This window comes from Osmerus mordax, chromosome 27 (genome assembly GCF_038355195.1).
Source record: "Osmerus mordax isolate fOsmMor3 chromosome 27, fOsmMor3.pri, whole genome shotgun sequence".
In the NCBI taxonomy this organism is placed as follows: Eukaryota; Metazoa; Chordata; class Actinopteri; order Osmeriformes; family Osmeridae; genus Osmerus; species Osmerus mordax.
Window position 1 is genome coordinate 5,164,189 of NC_090076.1, and position 24,280 is coordinate 5,188,468.

At 49.6% G+C, this 24,280-nt stretch overlaps 2 protein-coding genes across 3 annotated transcripts in view; one reads left to right on the top strand and one right to left on the bottom strand.

The window, feature by feature from the left end:
* The window catches only part of gmds (GDP-mannose 4,6-dehydratase), an 18,104-nt gene extending 7,873 nt beyond the window's left edge, over positions 1 to 10,231 (bottom strand). Inside the window, 6 exon segments of the mRNA XM_067230189.1 lie at positions 2,566 to 2,595; positions 2,597 to 2,676; positions 3,567 to 3,587; positions 3,752 to 3,839; positions 4,694 to 4,738; positions 10,022 to 10,231. Coding sequence (XP_067086290.1) covers positions 2,566 to 2,595; positions 2,597 to 2,676; positions 3,567 to 3,587; positions 3,752 to 3,839; positions 4,694 to 4,738; positions 10,022 to 10,117 — 360 coding nt within the window. The 5' untranslated portion in view covers positions 10,118 to 10,231.
* A 4,684-nt stretch (positions 10,232 to 14,915) lies between these two features.
* cep135 (centrosomal protein 135) lies at positions 14,916 to 24,277 on the top strand. 2 transcript variants are annotated; one of them, XM_067230650.1, is made up of 25 exons: positions 14,916 to 15,415; positions 15,550 to 15,740; positions 15,836 to 16,003; positions 16,089 to 16,230; positions 16,324 to 16,408; positions 16,637 to 16,765; positions 16,892 to 17,107; positions 17,239 to 17,304; positions 17,866 to 18,016; positions 18,215 to 18,438; positions 18,736 to 18,891; positions 18,984 to 19,118; positions 19,224 to 19,304; positions 19,478 to 19,629; positions 19,747 to 19,862; positions 19,994 to 20,148; positions 20,229 to 20,284; positions 20,405 to 20,573; positions 21,079 to 21,189; positions 21,261 to 21,446; positions 21,629 to 21,838; positions 22,085 to 22,287; positions 22,404 to 22,508; positions 22,637 to 22,789; positions 23,319 to 24,277. In XM_067230650.1, exons 1-25 carry the CDS (start codon positions 15,303 to 15,305, stop codon positions 23,338 to 23,340), a joined length of 3,495 nt encoding a protein of 1,164 aa, XP_067086751.1. In that variant the 5' UTR covers positions 14,916 to 15,302; the 3' UTR covers positions 23,341 to 24,277. The 2 variants fall into 2 exon arrangements, with proteins under 2 accessions (XP_067086751.1, XP_067086752.1); XM_067230651.1 differs by lacking the exon at positions 23,319 to 24,277 and having other exon boundaries at positions 22,637 to 22,793.
* The last annotated feature ends 3 nt before the right edge of the window (positions 24,278 to 24,280 follow it).

Consider the following 24,280-nt stretch of genomic DNA (forward strand, 5'->3'; position numbering starts at 1 on the left):
ACGGACATTGGGAGGGGGGGGGGGGGGGGGGTGGCCGAGATCTCCTGACCCGCAAAAGCTCGACCACCGACCTGTACCTGTCCCCAAACCGGATGATTCCTCACCATAATGTTGACCACGATGGTCCTAACTGCCTGGTTATTGGGTAACCATGTACAACAGTGGGGGTTGGTGGGGGGGGGGGGTATGAGCTGGAGAGACAACAAGCAGTGACATCGACTGCTGTGTGACGGAAGCCATGTCCCAATAAGGGGGACATGGCTTCCAGACAGGGTTGTGAGAAGGGGAGGTAAGGATGGACAAGAGCGGTAGGAACGGACAATATCCCCGTCTGGACTGACCCTGGAAACGACACATTTTGAGACAACCGCCCACCTAAGGACCCACACCCCCTGAGGGGCGGGAAACCGAGATACGAGCATCCGAAAAAACCCCAACTGACACGGCCAACAAAGCTGCCTGTGTTGGGTCCTCTCGAAAGCTCGCGCACAAAAACAACACGACACACTGCGAAGCCAAAATACAGCGTTTACACAACACAACCGCTAACTGTTATAATAGTCTAGGGGCCTCTGAGGGAAGGGGGGGGGGGGGTGGAAGGAGGCGGGCGCGTTGCAGTCTGGGTTTTTAAACCACCGCTGGTGTAGGAGCACCCGGATAGACCGGATGTGGGAAGGGATAAGGGATTACAGAGGAGAGGAGGAAAGCCTGGGAGAGGGGGAGGGAGAGAGAGAGAGAGAGAGAGAGAGGAGGGGGAGAGAGAGGGGGAGAGAGAGGGGGGAGAGAGAGAGAGAGAGGGAGAGGGAGGGAGGGAGAGCGCCCGTCAGAGCAGGGTGGAGTGGGTGGAGGATGAACGGTGTGACGGGTCGGAAGAACCCGAGTGTGGTTGAGGTGAGGCATTGTGGAGGACTTTCAACAGGCCGGATCTTCAAAACGCACACGCGCACACACACACACACACACACACACAGAGACAAAACGGTATTTTAGAAGGAAGCCTGTCGACGACGGACGGTGAACAATGAACGCTCTTTCTTTCTTTCTCTCTCTCTCTCTCTCCTCCATCTCCCCCTCTCACCCGTTTTTTTTTCCCCCCACGTAAGAGTTTCCCCCTTCCGACGTTCTCCCAAGGTTAGAGTTAGAACTCCGGCCCACGCTCACAAGCCAGGTCCCCGGGGTTTCCACCCTCGGGTAAACACGGCCGAGGCGAGGACCCGCGGAAAGTAACTTCGCGAGGCGTTCGTCCGTTTACCGTCCGACTGAACCAGGTGCGTGTAGGGGTGTGGGGGGGGGGGGGGGGGAGGGGGGGTAACCGGCGCCACGGCCGAGGAAGAAAGTGGACGCCTGACGGAACTCTCTTCAACGGAGCTTTCAATCGTGGCCCCCGTTTATTTGGAGAGGGTTTTAGGGGGTTGGCCTCATGATGCACCAGCTGGCCGTCCCTAGCCTTCCAGTGTCAGTCCACCACACCCCCCCAACCCCCCCCCCCCCCCCCCACCCACCCACATCAAACCAGCTTCTAGTAAAAAATAAAAAAATAAAAAAACACCTCACACTTCAGAGGAAGGCCAAGAATTGTACACTCAGAACACATACAAGTGTGTACAAAAACACACACACACACCAACACACACGCACTGGGCAGTCTGGCTGTAAGCTCTGAGAAACATCCCTCTCTGGCCAGGATGCCTCTCACAAACAGATGTTGAGGAGGTGAGAGTAGGGAGGGGAGACGAGTACGGAGGGAGGGAGGGAGGGAGACGAGACGAGTACGGAGGGAGGGAGGGAGGGAGACGAGACGAGTACGGAGGGAGGGAGGGAGGGGTTGCTGTTCTTTTCCTCTCCTGTGTTTAAAGACTGCCGGTGAATCGAGCGGCTCTACAGTACCAATTCTGGTTCGTCATTCATGACGGTGTTTGTATGTGAATGTGTATATATATATATATTAGCTATTCAGCCACTTTTTGTATGGTCATCACTGGGGGGAAAAACACTGGTGAAAAAAATAAATAAATAACTCCATGCGTATAAAAAATAGCGAGAAAGAGCCTATTTGGCTATTTGAGATTCCCCATGACTGATCCAACACACGTCATTTTCAACAATGACCCATGTAAGACAACGATCGCTGGTGTTTGTCTCCCCCCCCCTCTCCCCCTCTCCAGTCAAGTAGGCCATGACTCAACCTCCCCACATGTTCCTTGGGCCACACACACACACACACACACACACACGGGTGGGGGGGGGGGCGGATCCGTTGAGTGTGTCCGGCAGATTCCGGTCTGCAAGGGCAAGAGACGGAGGCGTTCCACAGCGATCTCCGGGGACGCTGTGGAGCTCTCCAACAAAAGGGACATTGTGGCCCCCAGACCCATCCAAGAAACAGCTACTTCCTGGCCCCATCAGCCCCAATATCCTGTCCCATATCTCCAGCTCGGGTTCCCATGTTCCAGCTTCTCGGGAACCCGGACTTCACTGTTAAAACGCCACGCAGCAGCGAGGGAGAGGCTCCGAGAGGGAGAGTTGAAAGGGGTCGTGGGAATTGTAGTTTTTTTTCCCCCTTACCTTGACGTGGCTCTGAGCTCCCAGGTTGTAGGACCTCAGTGGGCTTGACCTCGTTGATGATCTTCACCAGGCACGTGCTGTCCGTCAGGTCTCCGTAGTGGAGCTTCATGTCTAGGAGGAGAGACGCAGAGCGCGCAAGACACACACACACACACACACACACGCAAACAAACACCAAAGACAGTTGTATAAAAGAACAACGTTAACACGCAACACACAGCACCTACACTGGGGAAAAATCACACTCGAGAAGATATTACTCCAAACAGACTACATACCAACCCTAATCCTTGATTCTCTATGTTACAGTGATATACTCTATTCTATTCTAATTCATCTAATTCACCAAAGTAAGTATTCCATGCCTACCACCTGTTTAAAAGTACCAGAGATGGACAGTTCCTTTGTCCCTAACCTGGCATTCCAGAAGATATGGACAAAAACTGAGATCTACAGAGTTACAATTTGCTTCAATTTCCCCAAAGAAAAGTTACGAGAAACCGTGGAATAATTATGAAGTTCCCTGTTCTTGGGATAGATGGATCGAACCAATATTCTCGATCAGGGTTCCATTTATTCAGAAGAGAAAAAACAACCCTTCACCTTGTCACCAACTCGACACGACAACAAAGCAAAACTCCCATTTCTGGTTTCAGACGTAAACCGTCTCTGAAATCCTCCGATGGGTTGTGTATGCACGCGTTCAATTTGGGGATGATATTTTGAGGACAAAAGAAATGGACAATATTTACGTCCAGAAACCAGAAATGATAAAAGAGACCAAGAAATGGGAGAAGAATGTCCACAAAAAAATCAGTTTCCATTTTACGACGACATTTTCTTCATTTAGAAGATGCTTTCATCCAAAGCGACGGTACAAATTGCAGAAAAGCAGAGTGTGATCCTCCCCACGTCCCACTCATTGGGCCTTGGGGAGGATTCCGCCCACGGCCCGCGGACCCCAGAGAAGCGGCCCCAGTTTTGATAAAGCAAACACTTACGGCCTCGTGTACCCTGTTGACCTGTGGCGAGGTAGATGGGTTAGCGGCTTTCAACAAAACCCACAGTACAAAACGTCGCAAAGTGTGTGAAACTGGATGTGTGCGTGGAGGCTGTGGTGAAAAATGTGTTCCCACGCGACTCGATTTAGGTCGAGGGTCGTGGCGAGGTACTGTGTCGTACGTACTGCCTTCGGTGTGGGTCTGAGGATTCCCGTACAGGTGTTCGATACGGCCGGTGTTGAAGGAACTCGATCGGCGGAGGATTCCGTGGACCTGGGGACAAAAACAAAACAACAGTGACACCGCACTTTCCCCTCACACGGACATTTGTGGCGGCAAAAGGGGAACGTGAATGTGAACAATTTTCCGAAAATTATCTGTCTCACAGCTTTCAGCTGTGGAGTATGTGTGATATGCTGTTGATATTTGGGGGGTGGGTAAGGGGGGGGGGGGCGGCGGGGAGGTTAGGAAGCTCTGTTTAGATGAGATAACATTTCCTGATCTTCGAGAGCCTTTCACTGGGAGAGCGCTGGACTACAATCTCGCTTCCTGTATTCACTCTGGATTTCCTGCCTGCCTGTCCGCCCGTCTTTCATTGGCCCCCCATTAGAGTCCCCAGCCTGGAAAACCTGGGGCAGGGCCACTTCCTGTGCCTGGTGACACTTCCTGGCCGGCACGCATGTCTCCTAACCATCCGAGGGGAATGGAATCATTCAGCTACTGTGAGGGGAAACCCATCGACCGCAAGCCAACCCTGCATGCGTGCGTACGTGCGTACGACCGGTGTGGCGTAGGGTGCGAGAGATCCGGCGGCCTGCCATATCGCTCCCCAAGCCCGACATGCTTGGCGCCTTGGAACGTTCCGGACCGGGAGCCTTCCTGCGGTCTCGGCAAACACCTAGGCGCAGGCGAGCCGACCTCAGCTAACTCCGTATCCACTGACAACGTCCACTTCCTCGTGAATAAATCGTCGGAGTGAGGCGAGTCCGAGGGTGAGGCGTGACGTCCGCGATCGCTCGTCACCTCATCGCTGGCGTAGGCCGGCTTATCTAGGGTATGGGAAGGTGCGTGTGGCGTGTGTGTGCGTGCGTGCGTTGTAGCGAAGCAACGGCGAGTGTGTCGCTCACCTCGTAGCCTTTCTCCACCAGGAACTCCGCCAGGTAGGAACCATCCTGGAAAAGAAGAGCGCCACACAGCAGAGCGTTACACAGGAGGAAGCGTGTGGGGCCAGCGCAACGTGGGAATGACGACCCACGACAGGGGCTTTCCAGCGGAGCCGCGGGGAACTCCCGCGGGCCCCTGGCGAACAGGCGTGGAGAGTTCACGCCTACGGCAGTGCGTGTATGGGTTATAGTGTTGCGTGCGCGTGTGTGTGTGCTCTGTCAATAATGTCTTGCACCCGTGTGTTACTTTTTTATCCTCTTCTTTCCCGTCAACCCCCCCTTCCCTCCCCACCCCCTCACTCAGCCCCCCCCCCCCCCCAGACTTTCCAACCACATGTTCAGAAACCCTCTGGAATATTTTGAGCCAGTCATGGCAGTCGTACACACACACACACACACACACACACAGTCCCGGCTCCAACCCAACACTTCCTCTCCAGGTCTCGAGGGTGGGGGGGTGTAGGAAAAGGGGGGAGGCGGGAGGGGGGGCACAAGAAGGGCCGTGTGGAAGAGAAGCACGGCAGCCACGTTTCAGAGCCTTAGGGGCTGGAAAACTCTTGGCCCCTCCTTTAGGCACCCCAGAAGCCTGGCTCGGCCCAACGGGGTGAGGCTGTGATGAGCCTGGAGGGGGGGGGGGGGGGAGGGGGTAGCACGGAAGCATTCTGACCTCACACGGGTTGCCAGGTCCGTCCCTGTCCACCCCCACAATCTGACATCTCGGCTGCTTATCCCCCTTCCCGGGTCAACGGGGTTCGAGCCGAGTAGGTCGGCCCAGTCCTGTGACCGGTCTAATGGACCGCTTGTGGTTCAACCCGGGTTTGGTCGGAGGTTGACGGAGGGGGCGTTTCTGGCGGCCGGGTGGCACTGAAGCCTGACCTGAGCCTGACTGAACACAGACAAGCTGGCCCGGTCCCCGGCACCCCCTCTGCCAATCCCAGGAAGGGTGTGTGCGAAGCTGAGGCCGTGTCAAGTTTTCCTGCCCCCGTGCCAGGGTCAAAAGAGCCCCCCGCAGCCCAAACCAATATGATGGGGGGGGGGGGGGGTTGGGGGGAGTGGGGGAAGGAGGGGGGGGGGTTGCTGAAGAGATGATTTTCATTTGAAAACAAGAGGCTCCTTTGAGTCTCTGTTAGCTCATAAACCCTGGCCTCACCTCATCGTTTCCTGTTATGGGGATTTGGACTTTGGGTGGGGGGGAGGGGCAGGGCGGGGGGGAACGCACACACCCCGCCTCCACACCAGACACCCCCGTACTCTGGGAGGGGTGCACCCCCCCACCCCCTCAGCCCTCCCGCCAGCGGCGCCCCAGAAACGCGCGCGTTTCGTGAAACATTCCCTCGTCAACCCGAATCCCAGCGCCGCAAAAATCTCACCCCTGTTTGTCAAAGAGGTGAACTGGAAGTCAAGGGCAGGTTTGAGAGGGGCCTTTAACGTTCATGTTAAGACAACAGACTCCTGCCGCACATCACGTCGTTTCTACAGGCCCAGTGTACCCGACTACGTCCTGAAGGGGGGGGTCCAACAAACGCAGTGTACAGCAGAATCGCGGTTAGTTACAGGAGAGGGGAGATGCCCACAGCGTTGTGGAAAGCTAAATAGCACCATGTGTGAGGAATGCTAGCACTGCTAGTTCATCAGCAACAGGCCCTATTATCATCATTAGCTCCAATCATTACAACCATCATCATCATCATAATCATGATGCTCATCATCATCATCATCGTTATGTTTCATTTAATGAAAGCACGGGTTGTGTCATGAAAACTGGCAATTATAGTACAGTAGTGAGTGTGTGTGTGTGTGTGTGTGTGTGTGTGTGTGTGTGTGTGTGTAGAAGAGGTGATGTTGGCGATGCCAAATATGAAGTTGAGAGCTTTGACATTGTCCTCAGCTTAGGCTTATCCTCTGTTGAAGTTCAAGAGCAAGGCTTTGCTTACAACAATGAGGGGAGGATGCAATGCTGTCTAGACCGACCGCGTCTGTTGTCACAACACAAACACTGCCACGCTTCGACAGAGACAGAGAGAGAGAGAGATATAAAATAGCACAGTAAAGGTAGAACTATCCTACTGTAATGTGGAAGACACTTTAAACAGCTAGTCTGGCACCCCCTGCTGGGGAGATATAAAATCAATGAGCTAGTACTAGAGCTAGATTGTTTAGTAAACCAATTTAGCTTTGTTTTGAAAATGTGGAGTGTTCTGAGAGAATCTATACAAAAACGGACTGAGTCATTCTGTAAAACTGAAAGGAAGATTCTGTGTGTGTGTGTGTGTGCGCTGCGAGAGATGTTTATTTGTAAGAGAGGATAAATGAATCGCAGTTATGTGCTTTCTTTCGACCACAGAGCAAAGCTGCCACACATACCACTGAACTGCAATTAGTTCTGATACATCTTAATGAAGCCCCAATCACAGGCCACAGCATTCCCTCAACCACAAATAGGAACATACATTGCACACACACACCCACACGTATCATGTGCATGGTCCTGATCACCCCCCCCTCCCCTCCCCCCTTTTTTTTTTTTTTACCAACCGCAACGCGTCACTTCTAGCAAGCGAGCGAGCGAGCGAGCGCAGAACTCCCTCACATCAATGTGCTTCTTCAATCAGGGGCTCCGACTGGACTTCCTGTCCACACAGGAAGTGCGGCCCTTTCTGATCGGTCGCAGGGGGGAGTGAGCGAGTGGGCCCTACAACGCAAACAGTCTTGAGAGACATCCTCAACGACTGTTGGAACACTTTCATATTTATAACTCTGCTTTTGGCCCATGAACCGGACAGGTTCATGGGAGCAGGATAATGATTCTCAGACAAAGTACTTGGTTAGCTTAGCTTAGCACGGCACAGAGAAAGGCTGAAGCCCCCCTGGATCGAGGCCAAAACACGAGGTTCATTTTATTTTCCCCGTCTAATTCAATCAGGTGTGGCGTCCAGATCTCCTCCTGGGGTGGAATCGGCCTTGGAGGAGCCATCGTGAGCTCTTATGAGCGACAGAGGAGGAGTCGTAAGCGACATGCACGGATTCTTAGCTTTACGATTGTTATTCCTGGCGCTCGGACGGTCTGTCGCGAACGAGGCGTCTACAGAGGTCTGCACAGAGTCTGGCGGAGGAAGCAGCCAAGAGTCTGGGTGGGGGGGGGGGGGGGGGGGCAGGCTGGGCCAGGCTGGGGGTTGGAGGGGGGGTGCTTGGACCACTGTATCAAACCCCGACAAAGGACTTGGGAGGGAGGGGGGAGGGGGGTCTTACGATGTACATCAAAAAAACGATTTGCGGGCGGTGTCCCGAAAACACGGGTTTGCTTTCGTAGTCATACGCGTCGGCCAGCGTGAGTTCAAAAGTAAACGTCCCGTGTCACCGTGGACCGGAGCAGGAACAAACCTGCCCTTTCAGCCTCCATTCCGCCCCTGCTAGTAATCAAGTGGACCCCCCCCCCACACACACACCCCCCACTTTGCCTCAGAGGTGGTCTCTCCTAACTCAGGGACCGTGATCACTCATTGACCCCCTCCCCCCAGACCTCCAGTACCTGACGTCTCCAGAGTCGTGCATTGGCTCCACAATTTATGAACAGTAGTTAGCCCGCGCGATTTATGGCATCACTGCGACCTTGTGGCCCCTCTAGTGTCAGAGAGCGCCACCCCCGTGTTTGAGATGGTATAACCAGATGCCTGCCTCCTCGCATTGGGAAGTCACCACCGGCACAGAATTCAAAAGCTCCTTCGGGGGCCTGATATATATCACCTGGACGGGTGGAATAAAAATGAAATAACACTGTTGTTCTTTGTCTTCTGTCAGAGGAGAGAGGGAGGAGAGAGAGGAGAGGAGAGTCTTGGGAGAGTGCCGGGCAGAGGAATGCGACTGGGAACGGCTTTCCCGAGGGGGGGGGGGGGGGGGGGGGGGGGGTCGAGCCAGGCGAGTTCGGGGCAGACGAGTTCGGGGCAGACGACTTCGTCCCTCTCGCCCGAAATCGTCCGTGAAGCGGATATTGCACTCGATGGCACCTCTCAGGCGCTGTGTCGTGGGTTCTAGAAGATAGCACATCTGGAACGGTCGCCACTGGGCCGATCAAGGCCGCCCCTGACGTTTAGCCGTGGCGGCGCCGCACGGGATATTCGACAGGGGGCGCCATTCCGTTCAATGCGCCTACGACAGAGCCGCTCCCACACTGCACCGACCAGTTGTGGAGTCACGTTAACGTGGCACACTCCGATGAGCGACGCTGTAATTGGAGACGCTTCATTGTCTGATGACAATGGGAAGATCTTTCCTTTAGAGGTGTGGAGCAAGTAAGCCGTCATGCCAATACCTAGTGTCATTGCCATTTACATGGCAACTTGTCCTAACCGGTAAAATAGCCTTCTCTGCACACCTTAACCTGGTCTCCAACGATATATATGCCTTGCCATTACTGTTTTAATTTTTTTGTCAAATCAATCGGATTAATTCACTTCATGCAGCATTGTACTCAATGTGAATGTTCATTTTAGTCCAATGCCAGTGCTTTCCTACTTCCTGATGCTCTACGCATGTCGTATAAAACCTATTAAAGTACAGAGAACTGGCTCCTAAGAAAAGGTTTGTGATTTCACCTGTCTTGATTTATGCTTTTTAGCCAAGCTTTGGAAGTCTTAAGTCGCTGTCATTCCACCTGACCTGCCAGACTGGTTATACTGTTGAATGTATTCACATATTCATGGTATCATGGTATCATGGTAGCATTGGTATCACGGTATCATGGTGAAAATGAACCCACTATCACCAAGGGATTTATATCATAACTGGTAAAACAGCACTCTGCACACCTTAACCTGGTCTCCAACTACATGTATGCCTTGCCAGCACTGTTTTAATTTTTTTGTCAAAACAATATGATTAATTTAGGCCTAATTCGTGCAGCATTGTACTCAATGTGAACGTTCATTTTAGTCCAATGCCAGAGCTTTCCTACTTCCTGATGCTGTAGGCATGTCGTATAAAACCTATTGAAGTACAGAGAACTGGCTCCTAAGAAAACCACCTGATACACGTGTTGATTTATGCTTTTTAGCCAAGCTTTGGAAGTCTTAATTTGCTGTCATTCCACCTGACCTGCCAGACTGGTTATACTGTTGAATGTATTCACATATTCACTGTATTTAATGGCTCGTACCAGCAGTCACCGACAAAATATAAGATAAGTAACAAGCTAGTTACACTCCTGGATTATATACAACGTTTTTCTTTTCGGTAGAGGTATTAATCAAAGAAAGTATCTGTTCATGCATTCTAAAGTGATACAGATGCGCTTACCTGCCCAGTGATACCCGTAACCAAAGCAACCTTTCCCCGCTTTTGAAAATCTCCGTTCGCACCGGAATTTGAGGACGGTTCCATACTTTGAGCCATTTTTAAGGAATGTTTGATTATTTTCTAAATAATTTGAAAAGCTGCTGGGTGCTTATGATATAGGCTATATTCCCTCTCAACCGGTTCAGGACAGCAGCATCCGCAAACTCTAACTTCTGACGTATCAGGATGTGACCGTTGAACAGCCAATCGAAAGAAGGCGAGTAGAAGAAGCAGAGGAATCTTTAAAGACGAGGCAAGAATACGATGTATTATTTTATATTTGACAGCGCCACCAACAGGACTGATATTTCACATGGATATGAAATGGACAAATATACAGTATCTTACAATGATAGGATTCCAGTGCAATTACGAATCGGCTTGACGATAATTCCCTTTCAGCGCATCCGAAACATATTTGCATACATGAGAAATTGTTATATATTATGTCAGATATGCAATCAGCTAGTGTATGAGTCTGTTTCCTTATGGTCTTTTGTGTTCCAGTGTTTGCTCAGAGCTCACATCTTAACATAATTTGGTCCCGGATGTGGTTTTAGGGCAGTACAGTAAACGTGGCAACTTTGACACCTGGTTGTGTACGTGGCATCCACAGAACTTTATTTGGCAGCAACCCAGTCTCATCCCAACTGGGTTGTTGGCAGAGTATCATGGTGAAAATTAACCCACTATCACAAAAGGATTTATATATCATATCCTGAAGATATGAGGGCAGTAACCCTAAAAGTAGAAGTCTTTAGTATACATTTCAGTTTAGGAGTAACTTAACACTATTGCCTTAGTTGTTCTTTTTGGACATTGAAATTATTGGCCCGTTGGACAATGGGGGAATCCTTTCCATCACATGAGGCATTGACGTCAAATGAGACCAGATTCACATGACTTGAGCATATAGGGTAACAGAAATGCCGCGGAGGCAATCAAATCTCGAGAGCAAGTATCCCACTCCCTTATTGTTCTAGTAAATTTGACCTTGTACGAAAACATCTGTTCCAACGGTGAGCGTTTGAAACATCATGAAAGAGCTCACTCACTACCCGGCTTCCCAGAGTGCATAGTGTGATGACAGGTGTGATTCCATTACAGTCAAATGTAAACACGATCTTAATGGCAAAACAGAAAACACCTGCCTGCGGTCCTGACAACTGAGTCTGTGCTGTAGTTCATCCGTTCACGAGGGAACCGCTCAGAGATTTCTCACTCTACTCGCCTTTCATCTCATCGCAGGCCCTGGGTATGTGTGTGTGTGTGTGTGTGTGTGTGTGTGTGGTTCTTGCTGTGTGTGTCTCCCTGTCTTACTGTGTCTTTTTGTATAATACAAGACAAGGCATTGTAGATGCAAATATACTATAGATTAAAACATATGGATTAGAGAGAAAGAGAGACAGAGAGAGAGAGAGAGAGAGAGAGAGAGAGAGAGAGAGAGAGAGAGAGAGAGAGAGAGAGAGAGAGAGAGAATGTGAGACAGAACTAGAGAGAGAGGGGCCACCCAAGGTGTTATGGTAGTGACCCAGTTTCCTGAGGGCCTGTGAAGAGGTGACAACTGACAGGCGTGGAGCCAACTATCCTGCAGGCCGACAGTAGGGTCCTGTTACCAAGGTCCGGGCTACAAGGAAATCACCCCCTGTATCCAACTTCCACTTTGTGCACCCGCACCCATACCCAGAACACCAAATCTAGTCATGATCCAACTGTTCCCGTCTGTTTCCAGGTATTCGACTTCTCCTGTTGACATTTGGTGATGGAACAGACTCGAACTTAATGACTTTGTCCGTTCATCCAAACCATCCTCTCGATCTTCTCTGCTCTGTTTGTTGTCTCTCTAACTCCCCCCGCAAGTCCATCTGGTTTTGATTCGGTTCACTAAGATAGCATTTCACCGTGTGTATGTGTGTATCTCAGCTATTACTGAGGGGCTAGGCCCTACCCTGATGAAAGGGTAGACAATACGGTTGGGCAGACAACCTCTCCCTGACATTCTGTGTACCGGGCCACTTTTCACTCCATCCAACCGTCTCCCTCCGATCTGGCTCGCGTGACTGTGTCTGACATGGAAAGATGAGTACCTGGCAGGATTCCCTGGCAGAGATGCACTCCACGTGAAAGACAACGCAAGGAGGACGAGATGGGGTTCGGAGGGCGGAAGAAGACTAAAGGAAAAAGGACGATAGCGTCGAGATCCTCTTTGTCCTCTGCGACTGGAACGATGGCATTATTTGTTTTGGCCGTCGTGCCTCCCAGTAGCCAATCTCTTGAGGATCGGCGCATTCAGTTTGACTCAAGATTTATAAACAGATGGAGTTAGAATCCGCCCTCCTATCCCCCTGTGTCCTTGGTACCTGTCCAAGCTTGGCTGGTACCAAGCTTGGACAGGTGGCAACTCCCCTGTGACTTGCAGTTCAGTTTCCAGGTGAAATCATAACCCAATTTCAACTAGGAAGCAAGGCTGTGAGTAAATGTTAGTAGACTGTAAATGTTTCGAAATGCAGGCATTTGCATTACTTACTATGAGCAAACACACTTTGTTTGACTTGAAGGCCAAAGGTTGTCTATTGTTATGGGCTGTGACACACTGTGGTGGAATTTTCTTTCCCTCAGAATTCTTCTACGCATTATACACATGCATGGACCCAAGTGAACCCTTTTCAAACCTTTTAGTGAATCATCTAAGAATTCACAAAGAACAAACACAAAAGCTCACCTGCAGGGGTGAATATATACTTTAGGGGGGACAATTACATGGCATTTTCTCAAAAGCAATTTTGTGAGGGGGGACATGAAAAGTAGTGCTGTATCACATGACCTACGTTGTCATGTATTTGGAGGGACAAATCGTATTTTGACTAGGTTTAGGGGGGTTGTGTCCCCCCATCCCCACTGGGATTTCCACCAATGCTCACCTGACCTCACCAATCATGCAAACCTGTTGATAATGTTTGCTTAAGTAATTTAGATTTGTCAATGGGTATACATAACAGAAACCAGTAACAGACATCAAGATAAAAATGGACTTTTCCTTTTCAGGGGTGGTTAGCATAGTAATCTTAACATAGACAGGCTTTATTGACTCAGGTGGGCTATTAATGAGATAAGAAATAGTCTCAACTGTTTCATATAAATGTAGGGTGTGAACACACTCATGGTAGAAGGGAATATGGCTAAAAGGAGTGGTCTTCAACCTTGGTCCTCAGGGCCCACTGTCCTGTGTGTTTTAGATGTTTCCCTGCTCCAACACACCTGATTCAAATGAATAGTAGTCCTGTCTGATAACTACCATTAATTAGATCATGGTGTGTTGGAGCAGGACAGTGGACCCTGTGAGGACCAGGGATCAAGACCACTGGCTTAAAGGATGAATGAGTGGAAGAGCTTCTGTTGTAAAAGGTATCCGAAACCAGTGTGAAATACTGCCCTCTGGTGGTGGTTGCCTTACACACAGACAGCTCATCACAGGTATTGTACGTGACCAGGAGGTTAGGTGTGAGACACCTGGATGCCCCTACTCGGCAGGCAGCTAATATGGCGCAACAACAATTAAACAGAATTCAAGGGAAGAAACTCAAGCTGTGGGTTGGGGAAAACTTAGTCCTAAAGTCAAGCATGTCAGATAGAAAACACTTGTTGGTTGAGGTGATGGTGTTGGTGGCTTTGGAGAGGTAATGGGTGGTGGCAGGGGCGTCGTTAGACCATTTTTACAGGGGCACGTGCCCCAGTATAAATCTGCCGTGCCCCAGTAAAATCAAAAGTTTGAGTTTTAACAATTTACTTTATTACTCAGTGCATCCATTTAGATTGATAATCCCGGAAAAAAATAACACAGTATCCCGATCAATGCTTGTAAATGTGTTTAACGGAAAACACAAACCTTCATGCAGAATTCCATGTCAGTGCGCTCTTCTGAGCTTGCCAAATAGCCACTGCTATTCACAATGTTGCAGCAACCTACTGGGAATGTTGCTAAGCTGGGTGTCAGCTGGGGAGTTAACTTACCTGGGTATGTCACATAACCTGCTTTCTGGAATACCCCCCAGGTCAGTATGGTCCTAGCACATTTGGCACCCTAGGCAAGATTTATCACCCCCCTCCCCCCCCCGGGGGTGCTGCCCCCCCCCAACCACAACACGGACATATGACGTGACGCGGTTGGCGCCCTTTGCTGGTAGAGCGGGAGGGTTAATTAATGGTTGCACTTCGGAAAATGCCGCCCCCTCTTCATGCCTATGTCGCCTATAGGAAGGACCGGCCCTATAGGGGTCAGACTCAGCACACAAGTGAGAATTGAGGCAGGCTAAGAAAACATTACAAAACTAAAGATAGTTTCTAAATGATAGGCCTACCGATCATCTTATTTGGATAAAAAAACAAAAACAATATTAAGACATGAAGCTAAAAAAAACAGTATTTGTGCTCAAATGAATGCGAAAAAAATGTGCGCGCTCGCATTAGCTAGTGATGTCCCTGCCAAAGCTGATATCAAACTTGGATCCCTGAACTGTTGTGTAGTTGGTTAAGCAAGCGGAGTTTCTATAGCCTAGTAGTGCATTGTGCAGAGCAAGCTTGAAAGTTAATTTAAAGTAAGTAAGTAAGTAAGTAAGTAAGAATTTATTTATATAGCACTTTTCATACAAGAATTGCAGCTCAAAGTGCTAAAGTAGGATTTTAATGTAGGATTTTAATGTAAGAGTTAATGTAGGATTTAATATAGGTAGGCCGCAACTGGCTACCCACTCCTGCACACTAGGTGGCGGTGTATGCCCCTTTAAATTGGATGCGTGTTGGATGACTCTTGTCAATGGCTCTGGGGAATCTCAGCACAGTTTCCATGGACACGCACTAGACTAGAGCGAAGTGCTACGCCCCTCGCCGCTCTTTTTGAACTGCTTTACCGCCCTATCGTCCCGTCATTGGGGCTTGGCAAAGTTGCGCTAGTGTCGACAGCTACGCTATGGATGGATCAAGAGTCTATGAAGTTCAGACGAGAAGATTGACAGCATTTATCGGGAATAATCTATCTTTGCAACTGCCTCATTGCTAACTAGCATTGCTGACCATTTACTTATACCAGAACAACAGACACTGGCTGTGGCGGGACCAATAGCTAATTGTCTGGTTTGTTTATTGCTAGCAGGTACTGTAGCTAGAGCTAACTATCTGACATTGCTAATCTAGCTAGCTCTAGCTAACTGGCTGCGGTGCTGTCCAGTTTATTGAAGATTTCACCATGAGTACCAACGCGGAAAGGAAGTTTTTAAACCTTAGGAAACGGTTGGACCAGTTAGGATACAGACAGCCTTTGGGGATCGAGACCTTGCCACTGGTTGAAAAACTGTTCAGGTAAAGTAACGTTAACAAGCTAGTTTGCGTTATCTTAACAAAGTTAGTGCTTGCTAACTGTTTGTTTCAACTGGGTATAACGTTTGCCGTTTTCACCCAAGCTTCTCTGTTGTTGCCATATATTATTATCACAGTGATTTGGTCCACACAACCGAAAGCCTGCGCAACACTAAGATGAATGCAGGAAAAACTGAGAAAGAGAGCCGCAATCTTGATGCCCTTCTGGAGCCATACAAGACGGAGAATGCTCGAATTGTCAGAGAAAACAATGAGCTACACAGTGGCTTACTCAAACTCAGAGAAGAAAAGGACTTGGTTAGCCGAGGTATTACACAAGAATAAAAGCATTACCAATATATCAGAATTTGACAGTATTACAAACTTGCCCAAGGCCTCTAACAGTTTTATTTACGTTTTCAGAACTGAAAGCGTTTATCAGGAAGCTGGATCATGAGACGTCTGATCTGAAGTTCCTAAATAACCAGTATGTGCACAAAGTGCGGGCCATGGAGAAGGAGAGCAAAGTCATGAAACAGCGCATCCAACAGCTGCAGGAGAAAAACATGCAAGCCGTGGTGCAAACCCCAGGTAGGAGCATAGCTCAGTGCATCTAATCTGATCTATATTATATCCACGCGTTGCTCAATTTATCATGCTTACGGTGATCTAACAGGTGGGAAAAAGCACAGCATCCCTTTCCGACGTCAGAGGATGCAAATAGACGAACTCGTTCCTCCAGCGTCAGGACCCACTCAGCCTGTGCCGCAGCCCGATGACCCGTATATTGCTGATCTCTTGCTGGTTGCTGATGACAGGTGAGGTCTTGTGTAAATTGGTCCAACCACCTTTTTGAACAGGCAGTTAGTGTTTGTAGTGGATTTCGGGTTCATGATAAGTGTTCTCACCAGGATCACAGAACTGCAGCAGGACATCGTCAAACTGAAACTAGACCTTGAAAGAGCTCAGGGAGGCATCAAGCACCTAAACTCACAAGTAAGCAGACCGATTTATGAGGAAACAAATCATCAAATTCAATTGCATTTGTGTAGCTCTTTTTACAAGCAATGCCACACAGAGGGCTTCACATACGCCCATAGAACTGCCCCTCAACCACCCTGAACCCTCAAGGAGGAAGACAAGGGGGAAACTCCCAATCATAACAAATGAATTGGATTATTCTCCCTCAACGGTGGATCTGACTTGGGACGCGGCTCTCGACAGGTTGAAGAGAGGGATCGTGAGATCGAGCGGTTGACTCGCGCACTGGACGGAGGGCGCCCTCACAACGTCATCTCGCTAGAGGCTCAGACCATCAGCAACGAGAAACTAATAGCCCACCTAAACCTCCAGGTAGCCCCCCCTCCCCTCCCCCCCCACAAGCGATAACAGCCCTTTCACGTCGTCCTTTTCATTGGTCGACCTCAGTTTTAGGCCCGCTTTTCAAGGACGCACTCCGGGGTGTTCGCTCCTCCCCAGATCGAGTACCTGCAGGAGACCAACAGGACGCTGGAGCAGAAGGTGCAGGCTCTGCAGCAGAGGAGGCAGGACGCCTCCGGCGAGGTGGCCGACCTCAGCGCCAAGAACCAGGAGCTGTGTCAGGAGCTCACGGAAATCGACCAGCTGGCCAAGCAGCTGGAGAGGGACAAGGAGATGGTCCTGGCGACCGCTGACCAGGAACTTCAAGAGACCAAGGTATAAAGTGTGTGTGTGTGGGGGGGGGGGGGCGAGGTCAGGCAAGGGAGGCAGGGAGAGAAGTTCTAAATCAGTGTAAGCCATTTTGTTTTTGAAAGAGTCTTATGGTTTTCCTTGTTTTATCTTGTCAGAAAGAGATCCAAAGGCAACATGAAATGATAATGGATTTGGAGGAGGCAAACGCCAAAATGAGAAGGGTAAGGCTGCACAAGTTGCTGGGAGGAATACCATACCTAACAATGACTCTTTAACGTGTAAATACTTTTTTCTAAATACTTTAGTCTTTACTTCAGTGTCTTTTAGAGTTTAGTGTGCGCCACGTTAATGTTCCAAAGAATCCCCAAAGTTTCTCCTTTTAAGTTGATTCATTTCCATCCCTGAAAACATATTAGCAGTATATTATTGTCTTACCAAACACACTGAAATGAGTGGACAAATGGAGATATTTTAAGTAGCCATCCACCTCAGAACAATAGCAATGTTTTCATCATTACCTTCATGGTGATGTTGAACGATGATTTACTCGTGTCATTCTACCCAGAAACATTAGATTTAAAAAACACCTGTTATCCATATTATTGGTAAAGTTCTACCTATCAACCCTATTTTCTAGATAACAATGGGCAAATTACATGCAGGTAGATTTAAACTGTATTCTTCCTTTATTCTGAATATGCCATAACGTAGTTGACGTTGAACTAGTGATTTGGAGCATTTAACCTTACGGTACGCCTTCTGCCTCTGAACGTGCACCTCAGAACCACTCCGAGGGCGACTTTGAGAAAGGTCGTCTGAGGGACCAGATGACTGAGCTCAGGGATCAAAACGCCAAGATGGAGGGACTGATCCACTTCCTGAAGGAGGAGACCACGAGGCTCCAGGAGAAACTCGACGCCGCGCTAGCAGCTGGTGAGAAGCAGAGGGCGTCTCCCTTTCCCCCTGAGAAAAGAGGGGGGGAAATGATGACACAAAAGGATTCTTTAAGGAATCGTTTTACTTAAGAAATCAGGGCATCCTGATGGACCCAGGCGGCCGAGCCTCTCGTCGCCATGACGACGACGAGGGCAGGTTTTCAAGCCCTCCTGACGGCAGCTTCTTGGCCCTCAGAGAAAGAGCTGGTGCTGGAGCTGGAGAGGATGCGGACCAAGCACGGCGTGTGCGGCAGGGAGCGCTCGCCGTCGCGCCTCGACGTGTTCGTGAGGAGCCTGGAGGAGGAGAGGGACCACTACAAGCAGGCGGCGGAGCGCTACCTCGGGAGCCTGGGACCAGGGACCACCCCCAGCCCCGGCAGAGACGCCAGCCCCAGGGTCAGGCGAGGCTGGAACAGCAAAGTGAGAACTCGCACCGCCACGTCTCACATAAATAGTCCATAATACTGAGCCCCGCTACATCATACATTGTTGTATTTAAATCAGTGTTATGCTTGGGCTAGGTGTAGAATAATAATGATAACAATGATTTGTAAAGATATCTTTTGGCATTTCTGCCTTAATTGTTTTGTGATGGGGGGGGGGAGTGGGGTGGCATGCGGTGAGGAGCCTGGGCCGGATTCAAACCCAGGCTACCGTGAGGTGGTGCGCAGGCTAGTCCGGGGCGCCCCGGGTAATACATTTCTTCGGTGCATTTAGGGCGGCAGTCTGGAGTCTGAGTTGTCTCGGACAGCGAAGGAGAGGGATGAGCTGCGGGCCGTCCTACTGGGCTTCGAGAGACACATGGAGGACATCAGGATCAACGTGAAGACCCTCACTGTGGAACGAGACCAGCTCAGTGCACAGTGCAAACAGGTGAGGCGGGAAAAATCCGCCTTTTTTATTTCGTTAAAACAGCCACGCAGTCGCGACGGCAAAGAAACCACACTCAGCGTGTCTCTTTACAGGTCAGTGAGGATCTGATTCGGGCTCGCCAGCTTGAAGGACAGCTGTCGGCTGAGGTCACGAGGTTGGAGGAGCAGGCCGACGTCGAACGACAACGGCTGACCTCTGAACGGGATGCGTTCGGGGAACAGCTCAAGGTCCCACGCGCCTCACTGTCACTTCTCTGGTGTATCATGACATGAGACCTGTGCGTCAGGCCCACGCCGACGCTTTTTCTAGAAGGTTCTATCTGCATTTTCCAGGAGGCGCAAACTGCTGCTCTCGCAATCGGAGAAGTCGAGGAGCAGAAAAGGATTCCAAATCTGGAGAATGCCATCAAGACTGTAGGTCCACACTGTCAATGTCCTTATGTTTCTATCATATATATTTTTTTTTTAATGTTGATATTTCATATTAGTAAGGTGGCGAACATACAAAAGGAAATATCCCTCGCGTGAATAAAGGCTTGTCAGATATGACTCGTTGCGTGTGTATTGAAATGGAGTTTTGGCCCCAGCTGCAGAGGGAGCGGTCGGACCTGCAGTCTCAGGTGACGCTGCTGAAGGAGGGCCGCCTGGCCGCGGAGGACGAACTGACGGCCCGGTGCTCCGCCCTGGCCCAGGCCGCGGAGGAAAACGCCCAGCAGCGAGCCGAGTCCAACGCACTGCGGTCGGTGTGCCGTCCGCACGAGCCTGCGCGAAACAAAACACGGGGGGGGGGGGGGGGTTGTGAGGCGGTTTGAGACGTTTTTTTAAAAAAGTAGTCCCTTTCTGGTCTCTTCGGCAGGTTGCTCCAGGAGCAGATGGAGCAGTCGTTGTTCGACGCGCAGCACCGGCTGCTCGTCAAGACCAACGAGCTCCAAGCCGCTCACCACCAGATTGAGAAACTGGAAGAGAAAATAGGTGAGGAGGAGGAGGAGGGAGGGGAGGAGGAGGGAGGGGAGGAAGTTAATAGGGCGCCTGAGGGGCAACCCAGCCGTCAGACGTGCTGCTGGTCTTCATCTTGACCCCGGAACGTTCCGGATGTGTCCCAGGGGAGATGGACCTGAGGGGCTCCACGCAGCACGGCGAGGCCCGCACGCTGCAGAAGACGGTGTCGGCTCTGGACAGGGAGAAGGACGCGCTGCAAGAGGCGGTGGACCAGAAGACGGAGAATATGGTGGTGCTGCAGGAGGAGCTGTCCAGGAAGGTAGGGCGGCCGCCACCTTGGGCAATGGGACCTCAAGTTCCTCATTATACGATAAAGAAACACTTCCTGTTCCCTTGTAGGACAAAACCCTTGAAGATGTGAGAAGGACTGTTACAGACATGGAGAGCTCTCTGGAGTAAGTCGAGTTTTTTTTATCTTGGGTGAGAATAGTTTCAAAAAAAAAATTGTTAGGCCAAACAGCCATCTCAACATGTGGCAACTTCCTGCCGTGTTATGATGTGTGTTGTTCGCGTAGTCAGCTGAAGGGGGCGCTAAGCAGCCGCGAAAGAGAGATAGGCAGTCTGAGACGACAGCTGGACGCCGCCCATGAAGAGCTGGCGGTGACCGGCCGAGACCGAGAGGTCACCCTGAGAGAGAACCGGAGGCTCCAGGACGACCTGGCCACCATGACCAGGGAGAACCAGGTACAGTATTCTAACGGTCTAGAGAGATCTAGAGGTCATACCAGGGATACAGTACAGAAATACTTTCATTGTACTTACACGCTTTTTTGAAAACTGCAAATCTGACCGTGTTCAACGTGTTTGGTTTTTTTCTTCTCCGTATCGTATCGTGTTGCGTAGAAAGCGGGTTCATTGGGAACCAAATCGATCAGTTGTTTGATTTCTCTTGCCAGAATGAAACGGTCTCTGTTGGTTGGCGTTGACATGGAAATACATTTACATTTAGTCATTTAGCAGACGCTCTTATCCAGAGCGACTTACAGTAAGTACAGGGACATTCCCCCTGAGGCAAGTAGGGTGAAGTGCCTTGCCCAAGGACACAACGTCATTTCGCACGGCCGGGAATCGAACTAGCAACCTTCTGAGTAATTGCCCAATTCCCTAACCGCTCGGCCATCTGACCCCCGGAAGTTGGACTGACACTTCTTGACTTCTAGAACCGTCTCACCCTCTCTCTCTCCTGCAGGCCGTCCATGGGGAGATGGAGGAGGTCCTGCACGAGAAAGATGAGCTGAAGATGAGGGTTCACTCCTACATATCAGAGGTGGCCCGGATAGAAAGCTTGATGGCTTTGAAGGTAATATACAACTGCCTGGAGGTTACACGTCGGTTCTCCGGGTTCCTAACTTGTCCCGTGTCCCCGCTCAGGAGCAGGAGAACCGGGACATGCTGGAGCAGTTCCGAGCGGCCCACTATGAGGTCGAGGAGCGGGGGAAAAAGCTGGAGCAGGTCCAGGGCCTCAACAACTCCATCCATCTGGAGCTGCTGTCCTCGGACACCGAGCGCCGGCACCTCCGGGAGAAAGTCAGCCACCAGGAGAGAGAGATCCAAGAGGTGGGCCGGGAGCTTAATTTCCCCTGAAGTTACAAATGTCAAACTGTTGAAAACGTTGATGTTGACCGTTAGAAGGTAGTTAGAAGGGCCGAATGATGGATGTGAGCCTCACCCCCCTCACTCGCCCCACCTCACTCCCTCCACCTCCCCCCCTCACTCCCCCCACCCTCACTCCCCCGCAGCACATGAGCGCTCTGCAGGCGTACGAGTCCCAGGTGTCATCCCTGGGCCGGGAGATGTCCCGGCTGGAGGAGGAGCTGCGGGCGGCGCGCGAGGAGCGGGCCGCCGTGCTGTCCGACGTGGCCTCGGTCAGGGAGCTGTGCGTCAAGCTGGACTCCAGCAGGGAGCTCACCACGCGCCAGCTCAACTCTAGGAGCATGGAGATGGAGAGGGTGAGCCCGTCTTCTCTCTGTCACGCTCAGTCTTAAACACACGCTTTTTTGACCAAATTAAAAACTAAAATATATACCGTGTATATATATACTGTATATTTGAAAAGCATATTTTGTAGCCTAGTGACACTTTCTGTGGTAATGACCCAAACCCTAAAGCATTCAAGTTTTAGGGTTTGTTATGTATGAACTAATATATATTAGTCTGACTGTGATGCTTGATGGTTGTGCGTCATGTTCTCTCAGGTCACTGGCGAGCTGGAGGACGTGCGATCGGAGATGGACATACTGAAGAATCAGCTGGCAAACGAGCGACTGACCGTCCGTAACCTGGAGACGCTCCTGTCCTCCAATCGACAGAAGGAGTTCCAGACCCACCTGAGTGCCAGCGAGAGGGAATCCGAGCTGAAGATTCTCCGGGACAGACTGGCCCTGGCAGACGGCAAACTGTACGAGCACAGAGAGCACTCGGGCCCAACACATTAGGCCATTACATCCCTCTTATCATTGCAATGTCTGTTTGACGCTCATGTGTGTGTGTGTGTGTGTGTGTGTGTCTGTGCAGTGTAGGAAATGCCACAGAGGTTTCTCAGCTCAGAGGGAAAGTCTCTCAACTGCAGACAGAAATGGACGTGTTGAAGAGGCAACTGATCACAGAGCGCTTCGAGCGGTAAGCTCTCGCCGCGGTTCACGGCCCGCCTGATAACCGGGGGAAAAAAACCCTCGAAACATCATCGACACCGGCCGAGTTGAGCCGTCTCGTTGTCTTAACGGGCCGTTTGTCTGTTCCGTCCTCAGCGAGCGGGCCGTGCAGGAGCTGCGCAGGCAGGGGCTGTCGCTCTCCTCCCTGCAGAACTCCTCCCCGCTCAGCACCTCTCTCGGCACCCGGCCCACTTCTCCGGAAAGGTCTATCCTCCGAACGCCAGAGCGCTCAGACAGGTCTCCAGAGAAGTAGGTCACACACAATTACACATTCTCGTTTCACTTGTTTTGTCCTCACAGATTACCTGTAATATTAATTATTAGGGGTGGGAATCTTTAGGGACCTTTTGATTCCTGGGGTCACGATTCGATAAAAATGTTATAAATAAATAAAGATTTAATGACATTTTGATTCAATATATGCTTACGTTTGATTCCAGTTTGCTGTTTAGTGTTACTTGTTTCTATTTGACTGTGATAGGCAGTTGAGTGTTTTTGTCGTACACATTTTTTGACTGTGATAGGCAGTTGAGTGTTTTTGTCGTACTAATTTTTTTAAGTACAACGGTATCCTGGAATGTTGTAGTTTGAATTAAAAACAGGAAAAAAGTGTATATATATATATATATATATATATTAAAAAATGCGAATCGATCTGAATCGCTAGAAGACTGAATTCAAATGTGAATCGATTTATTGCCCCACCCCTATTAATTATGTTTTCACAGTCCGCTGTATTTGACACTTTTAACCTGACATATAATATTTATTTCCACAGAAGTGTGAGCTTTAAGGAGTAGAAAAACTAAGCAAAGGAAGGGAAAGGAGCTGGAAAGCGAGAAGAAAAGCCTGTGGAAAGTTGACTCATACGACACGGTTTGCTATAGGCTTGGACATGCCTCCCTTGATGAAATACAGGTGCGTCTGATGCAGAGGTTTGATGATCTTAAAGACCTATTCAGACACGTATGTATTGCACTATGTGTTCCCTTTTTCACAGTCTGCATCCAATTCCACTGGTCGTGATTCAGGGCTTATTAGATATTAACATGGCTGTTTTTGTTTACATGTGGAATGTCCAATCTTGTTCTGAGAAAGCTACCTCCCAGTATGATTTCACTCCAACCCCAACTTTTACTACCCCTGATTCAGCTAATTAACCAAATAAGGATTTTTTGGTCAAATGTAAGACAGTGGGTTTCAAGGAACAGGGGAAGTAGCCCTGGTGTATCATAGACACTGAATGTGGAACTGGACATGATGTCTTTCGCTATCAGATGAAATCATGATGTTCTTTTAAGTCTTATATCTGCAGATAACAATTATAATTGGTATAATGTTTCGTATTTTTCTCTCCAAAATAACTTTTTAAATGTTTATCAGACCTAGTCTATTGTTTTGTTGTATTTTTTTGTATTAAAATGTTACATTCTGTATGGTACTGTATGTTCATAACATATTGTATGTTTGGTGTTACTTAAATTAAGTTATTAATAGAAATAAAGTATTTCTACAAAATTGCATTTTGTTACATTCTCTTCCTTGCAACATACAGACCTATGTATTTCCTTTGCACCATTCTATTAAAGACGGAAATGACTGTTGACAGCCGGGTCAATGTTTTGGATCTGTGGTGGATGCATAGCCTCATTAGATTAATTTGATATTTCCTTTGTGCACTCATTTCCATGCTATGAATGGATTATGGACAGAAACTATGTCATTTGACTGGAATATTGC